This window comes from Syzygium oleosum, unplaced genomic scaffold (genome assembly GCF_021117445.2).
Source record: "Syzygium oleosum isolate NSW1041296 unplaced genomic scaffold, Sole_v2.1 Sole_v2.01, whole genome shotgun sequence".
Taxonomy (NCBI): Eukaryota; Viridiplantae; Streptophyta; class Magnoliopsida; order Myrtales; family Myrtaceae; genus Syzygium; species Syzygium oleosum.
In genome coordinates, this window is record NW_026607485.1 from 34457712 (window position 1) to 34474939 (window position 17228).

Sequence of the window (17228 nt, forward strand, 5' to 3'; positions counted from 1 at the left end):
TTATTAGAGGAAACTGGTTGATGTTATAAATGCATTGAATGATGCATTGAATGATGTGGATGTATCACTTTTCTCCATTCAATGAATGGTCCCCTCTTTTAATGTACACGATCAGATCCTCATTAATTGTATACATGAACACACATATTCATGTTCATTGTATCATCTAGTCTATAAATAGAGACTTTTGTAAACTTGGTGAGAATAATGATGAAGAATGAAGTAGACTTAACATTTGCTCCCTACTTCTCTCGTGTCTCTTTTTTTCTCTCATATTGTACTTCAAGTTGGTCTCTGCGTTGATTCCGAAGATCGCCGTTTGTGTTGATTTCTGAGTTGATTCCAAAGATCGCCGTTTACTTTTACAACACGTTATCAGCACGAGCCGGTTAGAATCTTGGATATCACTCAAATACGAGCCGGTTAGAATCTCAGATATCACTCGAGGTAACATACCTTTACCTCTCTACAATTTCTTTTTAAGTATGTCAAACATTACCAAGAGAGAGTTTGCAATGTTAGATATTACTGGAAGTAATTATCTAACATAGGCTTTTGATGTCAAGATACACTTAACATCATTAGATCTTAGTCGATCTATTCTCCCAGAATCTACTTGTTCTCCAAAGCCCGAAGGCTAAGGCTCTTATCTTCATCCGACACCATTTAAATGAAGATTTGACTGAGGAGGACCCTGCAATTCTATGGCAATCCCTGAAGGATCGCTTTGATCATCAACAAGAAGTGGTCCTTCCTCATGCCGATTTGAATGGATCAACTTACGCTTTCGGGATTTTAAGTCCGTAGCAGAATATAATTCTACTATTCACCGAATTGTATCACAACTAAGACTCGTGGCGCAGATCACGAGATTGAAATGTTGGAAAAAACATTATCCACTTTTCATGCCAATAACCTTGTACTCCAGCAGCAGTATAGGGCAAAGAATTACTCCAAGCATTCGGAGTTAATTTCTGCACTACTTGTAGTTGAAAAGCACAACCAGTTGTTGATGCAAAACCATAATTCTCACCCTACTGGATTTGCACCTGTGCCTGAAGCACATATTGCACGTCATAATAGCAAGAGCCACGGACGTTGGAAAGGCAAATGGCGTAACTTGAAAAATCAGCCTTATAAGAACTGTGATAGAGGTTCACAATGACCTAAACATGGTCCACAAAGAAAAGAAGGTCTAGAAGTACCTAACCAGGTTGGTGCAAATGTTTGTCATAGATGTGGTTCTGTAGGCCATTGGTCTCGCACTTGTCGCACCCCAAAGCACCTGGTTGAACTCTATCAAAGAGAACAAGATGAGAGAAAAACGGAAGCCAATGTTGCAACCAAGCCCTCAATAGAGAATAAAGAATCATCTCTTGACAATACATATCTTGATATTGATGATTTTGGTGATTTAGATTAAGCATCTTGATATTGGTGATTTAGATTAAGCAAGATATATATTATATGTTTATGTTTATTCACATGTATTCTCTTAGTTTTGAATAATATTCATGTTTAATTTTATAATTTCATGTTAAGTAATCAATGATGCTAAGCAATTACCCCGAGGAGAACGATGGTATTCTTTGTCTTGTAGACAGTGGTAATACACATACTATCCTCCAACAGAGGAAGTTCTTTGAGACATTGAAAAATTGTGAAGGGAATATTACCACTATTTCAGGCGATAATTACAGGCTCCGGAAGAGCTCATGTAATACTACCAATGGGCATAGAAATTTTCAATAATGCTGTTTTATTTTGCCCACGGTCTAAAAGGAACCTACTTAGATTTAACGATAGTCATTCTAATCGGTTTCACGTTGAAACCGAGACCGAAGGTAGTAAAGAATACTTGTATCTAACCCAGATGAGTGGATACAGAAAATAAATTATGGAAAAGTTACCATTATTCTCCTCCAAGTTATACTATACTTACATACATGTAAGTAATAAACATGTTGTGATGAACCTGAAGTTCATGAACCCATAAGGTTTTCAATTATGGTATGACCGTTTGGGACACCCAGGGTCGAATATGATGCGCTGAATTGGGCATTCATTAACAAATCGTGGGCTCCCTTCATATTGGAATCTCCTTTCAAATTGTGATACATCCAATGGGTCGAATAAGATATGATAGATTGCAATTGTGATACAAGTTGTGATAGAATGCGCTGAATTGGAATCCCCGCATACATGAATTGGGCATTCATTAACAATGCGCTGAATGATGTGGATGTATCACTTTTCCCCATTCAATGAATGGTCCCCTCTTTTAATGTACACGATTAGATCCTCATTAATTGTATACATGAACACACATATTCATGTTCATTGTATCATCTAGTCTATAAATAGAGACTTTTGTAAATTTGGTGAGAATAATGATGAAGAATGAAATAGACTTAACATTTGCTCCCTACTTCTCTTGTGTCTCTTTTTTTCTCTCATATTGTACTTCAAGTTGGTCTCCGCGTTGATTCCGAAGATCGCCGTTTATATTGATTTCTGAGTTGATTCCAAAGATCGCCGTTTACTTTTACAACGGTTGAGAATATTTTCTGACCGTTAACATATGGACGGAATTATTCCCTTTTCCAACTCTTCTTTATTATTTTATTTTTATTTTATTTTTATTTTTCGAGCACCCGACACATGCCGAGGAACACTAATTTCGCAGTTCGCAGTCTTCTTCAGTAGTCTTCAGCAGTTCGAGAGTTGGGGATGACGCAATGGCGCCTGGCAAGAAATCGAGGAGGAGCAAGAAGGAATCGAAGAAGCTGAAGAAGCGGAGGAACATCTCCGCCGCCCCCGCGGACCCCAACACCAGCGACACCGATTGGTGGGACGTCTTCTGGCGCAAGAACTCTCCCTCCCCAGGTGTTTCTCTCTCCTCTCCCCCACCCCCGTGTCTTGAAATCGACCCATTCGGCTTGCTTGGTGAAAGGATGGAGCTTTTGCGATTTCGCGGCCTTGGGTTTTAAAAAAAGCTCGGATTTTGGGTTTTGGGTGTCTCGTATTATCACGGGGTTTTGATGTTGTGATATGGCGATGGTTGATGAGACGTGTTCTTGATGTCTTGCGTTGTTGGGTGGAAAAATGTGAGCTCCGTGCAATTAAAAGTGAAAAAAAATGACTGCTTGTCGGTTTGGTTTTTTCTTCTGGGTCAGTGGTTTATTGGTTTTCGTCCTGATGTTTTGGAATAAGAACTAGATTTCAAATTGGGTAGAGCAAGAGTCCAGCTCTTGGCTGCATATGGAGGAGACGAAACTGTGCATTGAACGGTTTCAGCGGAGTTGGCTTGGATTCGGATGAATGCATTGGAAATTATAAAAATCTTTGGACATTGGTGTTCTGAAGATGTTTAAACTGTTGGGTTGACGGCAAAATACGTAAAGGACTTAGAAGGGAAGGCAACTCATGTTAGAACCAAAACAGTTTCCTCCGTTGTGCTGGTTCTGGAAAACCCATAAGCGACTGATCTGCTAGTACTTAGGGAGGATAGCCTCATAAGTTATCTTGCCTAGTGGCTCTCAAGGATTTTGATCAAGAGACTCGAGCGCATTGCATTAGCTGTTCATTTCACAATACTCTTTTGGCAATCAGGCTAGGCATTTCAATTGCTGGTTAAGCTGCTAAAGAAATTTGAAACGAAGTCACTGAGGGTGATAGTAGGGTCATTGGTAGGTCAGGTATGGAGAAGTCACATGTCACCATTCTGGGGATTTGCTTGTGCTTTAATAAACTAGGTTCCTTCCACCTTTTGCTGTGGAAACCTGTATCTATTCCTTTCCTGCCGGTGGATGCCCTCAATAAAATCTTTAAAGAGCTAAAGTGGAGACTCTGTGGAAGGTTTTTAGGACGGGCGTAGGAATGAGGAGATCAGGTACCATGCCTCACTAATTATCTGCTGGTGATGTTCTGGTGGATGTCCATGCAAGGAGGAGATGTACTTTGGTACGGTTTTTGAGGCATTTTTCGATCTGTGTACGATGGACCAAATGGGTGGATTAGATGGGAGCCTATTGGTTAATTTGCTGGGTGCGAAATTTAGGAGTAAGCAAAAGTTAGGATTGCATTGTGCAGAAGCTCTAAAATAAAACTAGTGGGGGGAAGAGGGCTCATCTTTCGGCACATTTCCGATATCCACAAGTTGGCCCAATGGAAGAGTTTACCCTTTCCTTAGTTCACCACTGCACATCCCATCTGTAAGAAGAGAAAAAGCATGTACACGTGCCCGCATGTTCTGCACGTGTTGCATCCCATCTTAGGATTAGTTGAAAATTGAGTGTGCAAGATAATGTTGATGGTGACTCCAAATACCATCTGGTGGCTGGACCACAGTCAAGCATGCACTTTAATGTTGTGTGATTTTCGCAAAAAATCAATGAACCTCACATACATAGACCCGAGTTTCATAGAAGATTGGAGATTAACGTTAAATGTGGATACTGCGTGAAATTAAATTGTGATCGTTTTTGTCAGATCACATAGTTGAATCTTCAGTCTACAAAGGGATTGTTCATGAGTTTGGTTTCTGGAGATATGGATCTGCTAGAGGAAGTTTGGTACTTGCATCCTGTTCAAGGATAGTATTTTAACAAACAAAAATTGGGTGCTTTCTTGTTTAATTTTCGAGGTCACATGATTTTGAACCCTTGACTTTGCATTGCCACTAATTTTAGTGTCTACAGTCTAATTCAAGGGTAGTAACAGGAAAAGGGTTCTTTTGATTAATAGATGATACCAGTCCTTCATCTGAACAATTCAATCTGTAAGCACCAGAGAGTACTAGTTCTTAAGTGTCAGTATTTGAATTCCTTTGAGCTTCATTGCAGTATTTCCGAAGTGTCAGCATTTAGATCCTTTTTTAGTAAGGGTCTAATTATCCTTTACTGTTGGTATTTTCTTTCCTAATCTTCTGTGAAACCCAGTGTTTAGTCATTTTAAGATATTTGCCCATCTAAGCTACATTGCTTCAGTTTTCCCTCAAAAGATACCTTGCGAAAGAAAATTTCGCCATCAATAATCTTTAAAAGCGGCAGTAGTTTCTTGTCAACCACTAGATCCTTTAAGGAGTCTGCGTGGTTTGGTAGACATACTACATTGCATTGCAATTGGACTAGTAGTTGCAATATGCCAATTAAAAAATGCATGTATAGTTTTCTTGGTTAATTCAGAGAAAGAGAAGCAGTGGAGACTCTGAGGGTAGGTGCTGGTATGTTGTCCACCATGACATATTGTTCCATACATTGAACATTTGAGAATTGTCTGAACTTCTGTGTTTAATAGCTGTACTTCATCTTATTGACGATTTATGTGTTTCTTGACCTTTATGGGACGATTACTGTCTGTCCTTTAGTTAAACTTTCTCTTGACTAACACATCTTGAAAGAGAAGGAGAATAATTTCCATGAGTTTTGATTCCGAAGTGCATTGAATTTCTGTAATAGTTGTAAACTTAGTCAATCTTAAAGATGTGGCTCTACTTTTAGGTTCCGCAGTACCAGAGGATGAGGCGGAAGGATTCAAGTATTACTTCCGGGTGTCAAAGGAGACTTTCGCCTATATATGTTCCCTTGTGAGAGAAGATCTTATTTCTAGACCACCTTCAGGACTCATCAATATCGAAGGGAGGTTACTTAGTGTTGAAAAGCAAGTAGCAATCGCCCTAAGAAGGCTAGCATCTGGGGAATCCCAAGTTTCCGTTGGAGCTGCCTTTGGAGTCGGACAGTCGACAGTTTCTCAGGTGACCTGGAGGTTCATTGAAGCACTGGAAGAACGTGGCAGACACCATCTTAAGTGGCCAGACGCCTCTAGGATGGATGAAATAAAGGCCAGATTTGAGGCATTTTGTGGATTGCCCAACTGTTGTGGGGCCATTGATGCGACACACATCATCATGACCCTTCCGGCTGTGCAAACTTCAGATGATTGGTGTGACCCGGCTAATAATTATAGCATGCTATTGCAGGGAATCGTGGACAACGAGTTGAGGTTTCTTGATATTGTTACAGGTTTACCTGGAGGAATGACAGGGTCCAGACTTCTGAAGTTCTCTGGATTTTTTAAACTATGTGAATGTGGAAAACGATTAAACGGAAATACAAAGACTTTGATGGAAGGATACGAGGCTAGGGAATATATAATCGGTGGCGGCTCATACCCTCTCCTTCCATGGCTAATAACTCCTTACGAAAGTGACGGAAGTGGACTTTCAGATTCCATGTCTGATTTTAATGCCGTGCATGAATCTGCGAGATCACTCGCCGTGAAGGCATTCTCGCAGTTGAAGGGAAGTTGGAGAATCCTCAGCAAAGTCATGTGGAGGCCCGACAAACAGAAGCTGCCTAGTATTATATTAGTTTGTTGTTTACTCCACAATATCATTCTTGACAGTGGGGATAAGTTGCATTCCGATGTTGCTTTGCCCGGTCATCATGATTTTGGCTATGTAGAACAGGGTTGCAAGCAAGTTGATCCACTGGGGAGTGCATTGAGGGAAAACCTTGCTAAGAACCTGCAGTGCCGACAAGAGACTGTTCCATCAAAGTAAAGAGTCTCTTCATGTATACACCTGGCAATTATTATGAATATTTTTTGCCTAACTTTTCAGTTCAACCGACCTTCCTTATGTGCAGATTCAGTTTCGTTTTTCCGTGCGGAGACTAAGGGTGCGCATGACAATCATTCTGTGTTCGGAAACTATTTCTATTCAGAAATGATTCTTTTTGATTCTGTGTCTGGAAATAATTTATGAGCATTTGAAGGCGTTTGGTAACTGTCCAAAATTTCTATTCCTAGGATAGAAAAGAACAGAAATACGTTTGATAACTACACAAAATTTCTTTTTATTAATAATATTTTAAATTGTTTAATTTTTTTTTTCTTTTTTTTTCTTTCTACCCTTCCCTTCTTTGGCCATGGCCAGTCACCGGCGCCGGCGACCGCCCACAGGCCAGGGCGTCGCAGCCCGGCCGCCTACCTCACCGCCGGCCTCGCCGTCGGTTGCGATGGCGAGGTCGGCTTTGCCGTGGGTCGCAACGGCGAGGCCGACCTCACCGTGGGTCGCGAGGGCGAGGTCGAGCCTCGCCGTCGCGACCCACGGCGAAGCCGACCTCGCCGTCAGTCGCGACGGCGAGGCTCGGCCTCGCCCGATCTGGGCGAGGCCGACCTCGCCATGATCGACGGCGAGCCGCCTCGCCCAGGCGGCGAGGGTCCAGCCCTCACCCTCGTCGGCGAGGGCCGTGACGCCCTCGTCGGCCCTAGGCTATGGCCGGTTGCCGGCGGCCGGCCGGCCGGCCGGCCACCGATAACCGGCCACAGCCAGGGGAAGAACAACACAAAGAAGAAAAGAAAAAAAAGAAAAAGAACTCATTCTCAAAATTATGCCGAGAAATAAGAAGCAACATTTTTTTACTTCTTGTTTCTCTTCCAAAACTGTTTCTGGGCACAAATTTTTGCAAAAATGTGCCCGGGAATAAAAAGTTTACTAAACGCATTTCTGTTCCTAAACTATTTCTGGGAACAGAAATTTTCACTGTTTGGTACGTTACCAAACGGGCCCTAAGAGTTGTTGGACTAAAAGAGTATGCACTCTTAGTTCACCATCTTTTGGCAGGTGTTATGTACATCAAGAGACCATCATCACAAATCAGTTTTATCATCTGAAAATGATCAAATAGCGTAACTATCATATAAATTACTTAAAACCCTTTTTCTGTCCTGTGATGACATTTTACTGTGAACTAGATTTTATGTCAGAGTTGCTCGCTATGACTGAGTAGAGGCAACAACACTTACGGCGCTAACTTGACTCAACTTATTACAGCATGCGCAAATGCAAATTAATGAATAATAGTGACAACCATTTTGCCTGCATTGCCTTCGGGGTCAATTAGTGGCACTGTGTAATAGCAACCCCATTTCGATCAAAAGGAGTTCATCTGTCCGTCCTATGTTTCTTTCTATTATCTGGTATTTTGCCCCTAACATATATACGCTTTAGTGGCTGATAAAATGGTGCTTGAATGTGTCCGACGGTGAGATCAGATTTCTTGCTCTCCATAGAAAACCAGTACGGGAATTAAAGGATGGGGTGGTCTGGTTGGGTACTACTAGCAAATTCTCTGTTGGCAGCGCATGAATTATCCTACGAACTCATAGCCTGTGAAGTTACACGGCATAGTCATTTCGTTTGTTCCAAATATTCCAAAGCGCAGCTTCATTTGCTGGTTGGCTATATTGAATGGGCTCTCTACAGAACATAGAATGGGTAGATGGTTCAACTCGGTCGATACCAACATTGTGTGTTGATGATATGCTTGCCTCGGAGACTGGAAAGTATTTAAAGTGACGGCCACACAGCTAGCGTGGTTCGTGATGTAACCGATCCATCATATTGCTTGCATGCCATGCATCTCATCTTATGTGGCGCTTAAATTTGAGGATCATTCACTTTTGATTGGCTTATCACGTCACGTATGTCATTGCCACGTGGCACACCAACTATCTTCTCCTAAGACTAGGAATCATTTTGTTCGTGGAATATGCACTTGCTGAGGAAATATGGCACGGAGTCTATACCAGATGTGGAGTGCCAGGGCTGCTCATTGCTGGAATACCGAGTTGCAGTGTGTCTCAGGCGTGTGAAAGGCAAATCTCTTTCATCTATAATTTTCAAAGTTGCTTGGCGAGCTGCAATTTATCGAATATGGGCTGCCAGGAACTTGAAGATTGACGAATCTGATTTCATGTTGACAGCAGTGTCGTTTTTCTAATTCATTCTGATTTACTGTATCCATGATGTAAAAACTGGTGATTGTGTGGTTTTACTTTACCTCAACGTGTTGAGAAAAATGCAGGAGCTGGAAATTGATATAACTGTTGGTACTTTTGTAATAGTCTTAGGACTTTAAAGTTATGAATAAGATCTCTCGCTTCCACAGCCAAAAAAGAAAAAGTCAACGTGATTAGAATAAATGCTACTTAAACCAGAACATGCGAGAAGAAATCACTGTGAATTTTTTTATGCTAATTGAATTTAAGAACATGCGCTTCTGGCTGGACTGTCAAACACGAAGCAATCTTCGGAGTTAAAAGAACAGAGAGCAATCCAGAATCCATCAAGAGATTTTGAGCACTAGGAGCAGCCAATAGTGCATGAGAGTTTGAGAAGGTTGTGCAGAAGCTTACTGCAAAATAAAATTCTTCAATTCTTAATTCCACTTTCAAAGTTACCTAAGATGGACATGTAGCAGAGTACATTCATCGATGACATGTGTCCCAACAGAAAATCGAAAGCACGAGTAACAGTGATGACCTTCGAGATATTACTTCATATGTCCTCCCATGATCTCAGAAGGTTGACATAGAGCTGAAAAGAACAAGACGCTGAAACATAAAGGAGCTATAATTAGTCTCTTCCAAGGATAAGGCCTGAGATATACAATATGATCCCTACGCTAAAGAAGATAATGATCTCAGAAAGTTGACATAGAGCTGAGAAGAACAAGAAACTGAAACATGAAGGAGCTCTAATTAGTCTCTTCCTAGGAGAAGGCCTGAGATATACAATATGATCCCTACACTAAAGATGATACGTCTTTCTCTGCTAGATATGGCCATTAAACTAACTCTACTTCGGCCATTCCTCACTGCCTTTTGGACGGGAGTTGAACGCAGCAAAAGGATGATTTCTTTCTGCTCTGTTGGTTTCTTGGTCTGCCACTTACTAGATAATCCTTCAGCAAAACTCTTGTCTTTCGGTCGACCACTCTGGTTCTTGTTCTGCACTCTTTTTCGTCGTCCATCTTCAGCAAAAGGAATTGTATCTTCTGCACTTCCAACTGAAGCTTCCCGATTTTCTCCGACCCTCTTCGAGCCTGCTCTGAAATCAGCCTCCTGGCGCAACCACGATCATCTGAATCTCTGGTGGATTTGCTGTCGCAGGAAGATAGGCGCCTCTCAGCGTTTCTAATCAACTTATTATTCGAGTCAGACAATTTGTTGATGGTCGATTGAGCTTCTTCCAGCTGCTCCTTCACATTGCTGTACTCGATGCCCTTTTCCATTCTGTTCTTCTCTGTGTTCTCCACCTTCCTCCGCAGATCCTGCACTGTTATTTGCAGGTTTGTCAGCTTCTGAGCATTGGCATTAAGCCTCTCTAAGATCTTCCTCTTGATCCTTGCTCGACGAGGTTCTGTTAAGCTCTCGGGTATCTCTAATTTATCAACACTGAGCTCCTTCTCATCAGGTGACTCTCCAGAAGGGTTACAGGACTTCTGCTCCTTATCTGCTTCGACGAAGTAATAGTCGTTGGGCATATCATAGTTCTTGTGAGCTTTCCCGACTTTAAGATCGATAATCCCACTTGAATCGCTGGTTTCCCACAGCTCGAGCATTCGATCTTCAGCCTCAACTGAGTCAGTCCTACGAGCCCGATAGGGAAAATGTTCAGAAATCTGGTCGAGCATAATGTCTTTAGTCAGAAGCTCATTCTCGGCCACAGACATCTGAAGAGTCAGTTTGCGTATCTTCAGGTCATTATCAGGTGCATCACCACGTTTTTCCTTTTCTTTTTTTCTTGGGACATGTTTCCGAGATCTGCTAGAGTCCAACTCCTCCAATTTGGCATTCGAATTCAAGTTTTCCAGAACTGTCGGCTCCTCAGCTTTCAGCAGCGTCTCTCCAATTACCTTGACTCTTAATTGCAGGTCCTGCATTGCAGAAAAACAATCTGGCACCATCAATCTTGTATTTCCGATGGATTCTGAAATCCTAGATTGCTGTTGTGTCATCAAGTTGATTTCCTGGTAACAAGGGGAATATAAACAAGAATATGAATCTGGAGTCACATGATCATGTACTAGCAAAATAAGCAAACAACAGTTCCCTTGGTTAGCAAGAAGATTTCAAATTAATGTCCACAATAAGTTTGAATAGAAAATATAGGATTGACGATCAAGTTTGAAGGGCAACAATTTCATAAAGATTTCAAGTAATTGAAAATGGAATAGTGCAGAAAGTTCCTGTGGACTAAGATGACGGACAGACAAGCCAAATTATTTTCAACAGATTTAAACAAAAAAGATGTAATGAGCAGATCTACTAGCATGTGGTGCATTAAGGGCAGGGGGAAAATTACCTTGACAACTTCTTTCTTGGATTTGTAAAAATCTTTATGGACACCGGTACAATTTTCTAATGAAGAAATACATTCCGCCAAAGAAAGTACTCCTGAAACATAAGAAGCAAGCTGAGTTTTCAGTCCGCCATTTTCTCCTTCCAAAGCATTGATTGTTTCTTTTAGCTGTTCAATCTCCACACGTCTCGCTTCACTCGTACTTCGATATGCTTCATTGAGCTCAAGAATTTCATCCTTGAGAAAAGCTTCATTGATCCTGGAGGTTATCAGTTCAGCCTCCAATTTCCATTTTGCTTCCCGAAGAAATCTCGTCTCTCTGGTCCGATGACTCAAATCTTCAGACAGTTTGAGAATCTGCTTCTGTTGATGCTCTCGTGCTATCTTGGTATCAGCATACTCCATCTTCAAATCCTCCAGCTTCTTCAGCAGCTCTAGCTTCTCATTTGCGATTGCTCTCAATATTTCGGATTTCAGCAGTTTTTCGTTGTCAATTCCCTCTGAGAACTTTAGCTTCAATTCTTCATTTGTATCTATAACCTTTTGCAGGCCATACTTCAACACATCGAAGTTCTCAGATTTGACCCTTAGCTCTTGATGAAGGGCATTTCGTTCTGTTGCAAGCTTTGTGGCCTCTAGTTCCAGTTGCTTGAGCAGTGAATATAGGACTGATTTTTCGAAAACCACCCGGAGATTTTCCTCTTCTAGCTTAGAAAAGGATTCTTGCAGATCTCTAATCTTTGCAAGAGTATTCCGTATAAGATCATGGTCCAGATCAATATGGTCTTCAAACTCTTGACACGAACAGATCTCAAGAGTCTTTGAAATCCGATACAATGCCAACCGTTCTACAGTAATTTCATCGGACAAAAGTTTGAGCTCAGCCAGATGTTCGAGATTTTCACTCTCCAAGTAAGAAATTTGCTTCTGCGAGAATTGCCATGCGTCCACAAGAGTATGATACCTGAGTGAGAGTGAGAAATTCCTCTCCTGCAGATCCTCCAGGAATTTCTGCAAAATGAAGATCTGGATGTGAGAGTCCAAAGCTTTTTCCAGTTCCTCTTCACATTCCGAGTCTTTGCTCCGAGCTTCTTGCTGCAGGTGAATGATCTGGAACTCCACATTGGCTAACCGGGTCCTACTCAACTGCACAGAATTGTAATGTTCCTCAATCTCTCTTTTTAAATCAAGTTGTAGCTTCTGGATGCTGGAGATCAAGGATTCTCTCTCCTCCTTCATACCCGAGTAATCACCTTTTAGTCCCTCGTAACTGCTCACCAGGCCTTCCAGTCTTCGCTGAAAGACATATAACTGATATTCCAGCTTTTCCTTCTCGCTGACTGTACCGAACTTTTCCTGTTCATGTAACACACAAATATCTTTTGCATTCTTCACTTTGCCAGGTTTTCTATCAAGATCCACATACTCATCATTAAGCAAATTCTCAGAAGGAGTATCGTTCGTCCCCATGAGTTTGTAAAAGTTGCCAATCATACTCTCTATATAAGAAATCAGAGTGGACTTATTAGCCAGGAGAGATTCGCAGGATTCTTCCATTCCCTTCAATTTAAGCTTATACTCTTCCAACTCCACATTCAAATCCGAGATTCTATTCTCCAACAAGACAGTCTTCTCCACAAGCTTCTCGGAGACTTCCAGTTTCTTCAGTAGAGCGATTTTTTCACTTTGTTCTAAATTGCAGCACTCCTCAAGTTTTGAATTTGCATCAATCAACTCCATGAAAGCTGACCCCAAACACCCGGGATCGAGACCCACTGAAGCCACCTGCTCCATCACAGAGCAATGCTTCTTTCTCTGGTCATCTAGTTGCTCTTTCAGAGAGTAAATTTCATTTTGAAGAGAATCTCGTTCACCCACTATAACTGCAGTCTCCGCTTCAAGTTTTCGCATTATTTCTCGCATGCTCAAGATTTCATCTTCCAAGTTCTTTACTAAGAGTGATGAAGCCATATTGACCTCATTTATATTCTTCTTCTCCTCATGGGCCTTCCGGATTTCATCCTTTAAACCCTTGTTGTGCAATTCCATGTCTTCTAGAAGTTGAGACTTCTCCTGAAGCTTCATGGCTAGGGATCTCAGCTGTTCCTGAGTCTCAAAGTGAAGATTCTGTAGATTTTGAAAGGAAGTTTGAACCTCAGAAAACCGTATGCGTTCTTCTTGCACACAAGTCCAGAGCCTTCCCATTTCCTTCTGCTTCTCTATAGTTTCTTCACTCTGAGCTTCCATTTTCTTTGTCAAAGCCTCCAAAGCAGACTGCAGAGTCTGATTAGATCTCTCCAAAAGAAGACACATTTCTTCAGCTTTCTTTAGCTTTGTTGAATCCTTGTCCCGATCAGGATCCAACAGTTGGGACCGGTTTCGCATAATTTCCTGCTCCAGATTAGAAATTGTCATCAGCAATTTGTTGCAACGTACAGCAGCAGATTCCCTAATCTCTCTGGTATTCTCCTCCACATGTTTTAATTTACCTTCCAGATTTGATATTTTCTCAAGGCACTTGTTTTGCTGAAGAAGTGCAGCTTGCTTTTCAGCTTCCACACTTACAAGTTCTTGTTTTAGAGTGTCAGCCCTAGTTTCAGCTTTATCAGCTCGCTGTTTTATTTCTTCCACCTCTTCTCGGGCACACGACACAGCGTTCTCAAGATCTCTCAGTTTTTCTAAAGCCATGTGGTGCTGAATAAGATTGCGTTCCTTTTCGGCTTGCAGATCCACTAGCGCTGTCTTCAAAGATTGAGCTTCTGCCTCAGCTTCATTGGCCCTTCGAGTAAGTTCCAACTCCAATTTTGATAATCTCTCCAGACTCTGATGAAACTGGAGCGCATAGACTTCTCTCTCAGCCTCCAACTCTGCAAGTGCCTGGTTCAAGTTCTGAATTTCTTTCTCAGTTTCACCTGCTCGCTCTAGTTCGCGTGTCATCACATCATGCTTGCAAGTACATTGTGCACTGTATTCTTTTTCTCCTGCATCACGACACATGAGAACCACATTATCTCTTCCTCCTCCTGAATCAGAAGTGTCATCAACCTGTTTCAACTCATTTCTACTTCTCATACCCTTGTAATCTTGATTCATGGTTTTCTCACAAGCTTGGAAGTAAGACAGAGCTTGTTCCAAAATATCCTTGGGAGACTCATCACTGTCAAGAAGCACTTGCTGGACTTGGTTGGGAAATGCTTCCGCCATAGTTTTATGGGCCTGGCACAGAACCCCTGTGGCATGATCATATCTCTCAGCTAATCCACGATACGCTCGGTAAAAGTCTTCAACCAATTGCAGAAGTTCGGGCCGTCTCTTATAGTACATCTCTGCCCGTCTCGCAAATGAGTCAGCATCTTCTTCGATGATGTTAATCATCTGTTTGACTTTGGCATCCATATCTGTTCAAAAGGAGAAGATTAAGTGCATCGAACATTATATGCAGATGAGATCATAAATTGGGAGATATTGCAATGATTCGTAAGAAAAGGTCCGAAGGTAGAATATGCACTGCAACAGCTCAAGCTACAAACTGCCCGATACCTCATGGATTCCATGTATAATTATCGAACTTTTCAGAGGAAATAACCAGAAATTTTGGTTTTAAAATTGAATTTTTAAAGTTTTTAGCCAAACCAGATACTAGAACTAAATTTAACCAGTCCACGAGACATTGATTGAGATAGGGGGCACCCTTCTCTCCTAGGTTATTCGAAAACTTACTATCCTGGAATGTGAACTTTACCGCTTAACTGCAACATTGACACTAGTGTTGCAGGACCTCTTTTTCTCTTAGATTTTCAAGCAAATTTCCTAGGCCAAACATACAACATCAAAGGAAACATTATGTTGAGTTGTTAGCTCTGTGTCACAAAAGCTGTGCCGAGCAAAACCATAAGCAACGAAACTATACCTGTAACATTTTCCATGAGCCATTTCGAATTCTTCGGGGTAATGTGACTACCCCACCACCAAGAATACATCCCCTTAGAATCTTCATTCGCGGTGGCGGCCATATCTCCACTCAACAATGATAAATTTTTGGCAGACTTATCTTGTAAACCGGCAGTTTTGGAACCAACTGCTACATGACGCTATAGAGCATGAAAAAGATCTCTCATTATCTCGAGATGCAGATCCACCAAAATGACATAAAATAAGACAACTATACTTCATTTTGTTTTGAGCGCAATGCCCAACAAAAATCATTGTCAAAATGAAAAACCAAGGGGCAGTAAGTAGTAAAGTACCGGATCATCCGAATCGAATCAGCACTTCTTCATCAAGTGATGAAAAGATCTACCTGATCAAAGACAGGTTTCCATAGGATCAGAACCAACAAAGACAAAGAAAAGATTTGACAAGTAAGCATTTTAACTAGGGATGCATGAATTCCTCACACACCATCATGTAATCAAATTGCACACCATAAAAAAAACAATGCTCGGATGATTACGCAGAAAGAAGCACACATTGTCCTCACAACACAAGACTGAAGGGGTTGAGAAACCCAAAACAGAAAAGCAGGAGAAAATGCAAGCTTTCATGATGAGTGCAGAGAAATTGATCAACTAGCAGAGAAACAACCAACATCAGACAAGTAACTGTACCGGAGAGAAGAGAGTTAAGAACGTTCAGGTGAGCTCTCAAAGAGACTCCCCAGCTTCTCTTCCCACGAAACCAACGTTCAAGAACCAAATTCCACCCAACAAAAAAGAGAAGAAAAAAGGAAGAGAAAGAGTAAAGCCTGCACAAACAAGAACTGGAACAGAGCTCACCAAAGACACAAAGATTCCAACTCTCGAGGGCCGTGACAAAAGCAAACCATGGCTGCTTTCACTGTTCTTGGTCTAAAAATCTCAACCCCATTGCTTGGTTAGATCTCTTTCTCCCCCTCCCTCCCTCTCTCTCTCTCACACACGCACACTGGCGCTCACGCTCGCTCTACTCATTAGTGCTCGTTGCTGACTCCTAAAGCTGCAATCTTTATGTGATTTTTGTATTGGGTTTTGAGAGGTATAAAGAAAGGCGCAAATGGAATGTGGGGAAAATTCGTTTCTGGGCTGCTGAAAAAGAACAAGGGAAAAATCCGAGTGATGCGCCATGACTGTCGTTTTGCGGAGTTTCTTTCTCCTTTTTTCTTTTTTGGTATGACAGGGCGAGGGGGGTGAAATGACGAGAAGGCCCCTCCGGCCACGCCTTTGTCGCGGCTCTGTCTGTATGTTTGACCGCTCTTTTACGGTAAAACGCGCACGGATCACGATGTGCATGGGAATTGCCAAACCCAAAAAATTAAGTGTGAGCAAAAAGAAAAATCCAAAAAAGTAGGATTATTGAAAAAAAAAAAAAAATTTGGAATATTGATTTTCCGGGAAAAATTAATTTTAAGATTGTTCGTATCACTATATTATAAAGCAAATTATATATACAAAGATAGTATTTTTAATAAGTGAAAAATGGTAAGTTTCGAGCGTTCATGTAACAACCATATTATCGTTTAAATTTTTTAGCGAATTTGAAATTTAAATTCGATCGCCATCGTTCTCAATAATCTATGTTAATTTCCTCAAATGGTCAAATGTCTTTCTTTATTAATATGGTCGTTCGCATTTTTCTTGCCACTTATAGGTCGCGTGCCTATTTTGCTTGCTCAATATAGTATCTCTCTTCTAATTATGTAAAGGAAAAGGAAGTTCCTATTTTTAAATAATGCCTTTCTTTTTTTCCCCCTCAAAAGCATCCTTGCTTCCTATGTAAATTTGGAAAAAAAAAATCACAAATAGCAAAATCAAATTTGCGCCTAACTAGCACTAATTTAAATTAGGATAACATTAACAATTACCTAAAAGAATCGGTGAAGCAGACAATTAAGGAAAATTTACAATTTTTGAGGCATTCTTATTGCCATGTGCTATGCACGATGGTGCCTTAAAAATCGAATCATTCCAAACAAAATTCAATCAACAAATGCTAGGAGTGCTCGCCAAAATGACTCATTTCATCAGGGCAAAGAAAAAATTACCGATTTTATCACGAACGCATCAATATGCAATTTATCAATAAGGGTCAGACTCGGCATAAG

The 17228-nt window shown here is 41.2% G+C and overlaps 2 protein-coding genes across 4 annotated transcripts; one reads left to right on the forward strand and one right to left on the reverse strand.

The window, feature by feature from the left end:
• The first annotated feature begins 2638 nt into the window (after nt 1-2638).
• Nucleotides 2639-6627, forward strand: LOC115683161 (protein ANTAGONIST OF LIKE HETEROCHROMATIN PROTEIN 1). The gene is made up of 2 exons (XM_030607603.2): nt 2639-2886; nt 5502-6627. Exons 1-2 carry the CDS (start codon nt 2739-2741, stop codon nt 6560-6562), a joined length of 1209 nt encoding a protein of 402 aa, XP_030463463.1. The 5' UTR covers nt 2639-2738; the 3' UTR covers nt 6563-6627.
• Nucleotides 6628-9315: 2688 nt separating this feature from the next.
• Nucleotides 9316-16203, reverse strand: LOC115683138 (protein NETWORKED 1D-like). 3 transcript variants are annotated; one of them, XM_056313766.1, is made up of 5 exons: nt 15925-16203; nt 15397-15449; nt 15060-15240; nt 11153-14547; nt 9316-10724 (listed from the first exon to the last, which is right to left on the reverse strand). In XM_056313766.1, the coding sequence occupies exons 3-5, from the start codon at nt 15160-15162 to the stop codon at nt 9660-9662; spliced, it is 4563 nt and encodes a 1520-aa protein (XP_056169741.1). In that variant the 5' UTR covers nt 15163-15240; nt 15397-15449; nt 15925-16203; the 3' UTR covers nt 9316-9659. The 3 variants fall into 3 exon arrangements, with proteins under 3 accessions (XP_056169741.1, XP_030463431.2, XP_030463439.2); XM_030607571.2 differs by having other exon boundaries at nt 9316-10817; XM_030607579.2 differs by lacking the exon at nt 15925-16203 and adding an exon at nt 15757-15911 and having other exon boundaries at nt 9316-10817.
• Nucleotides 16204-17228: the final 1025 nt, after the last annotated feature.

Excerpts from the sequence above, each read along its gene's own strand:
- LOC115683161 (XM_030607603.2), top strand. The coding sequence starts at position 2,739 with ATGGCGCCTGGCAAGAAATCGAGGAGGAGCAAGAAGGAATCGAAGAAG. Across the intron at positions 2,887-5,501 it reads CAAGAACTCTCCCTCCCCAG|GTTCCGCAGTACCAGAGGAT; the intron begins GTGTTTCTCTCT and ends CTCTACTTTTAG.
- LOC115683138 (XM_030607571.2), bottom strand. The coding sequence starts at position 15,162 with ATGGCCGCCACCGCGAATGAAGATTCTAAGGGGATGTATTCTTGGTGG. Across the intron at positions 14,548-15,059 it reads GCTCATGGAAAATGTTACAG|ATATGGATGCCAAAGTCAAA; the intron begins GTATAGTTTCGT and ends CCTTTTGAACAG. Across the intron at positions 10,818-11,152 it reads CCAAGAAAGAAGTTGTCAAG|GAAATCAACTTGATGACACA; the intron begins GTAATTTTCCCC and ends CCTTGTTACCAG.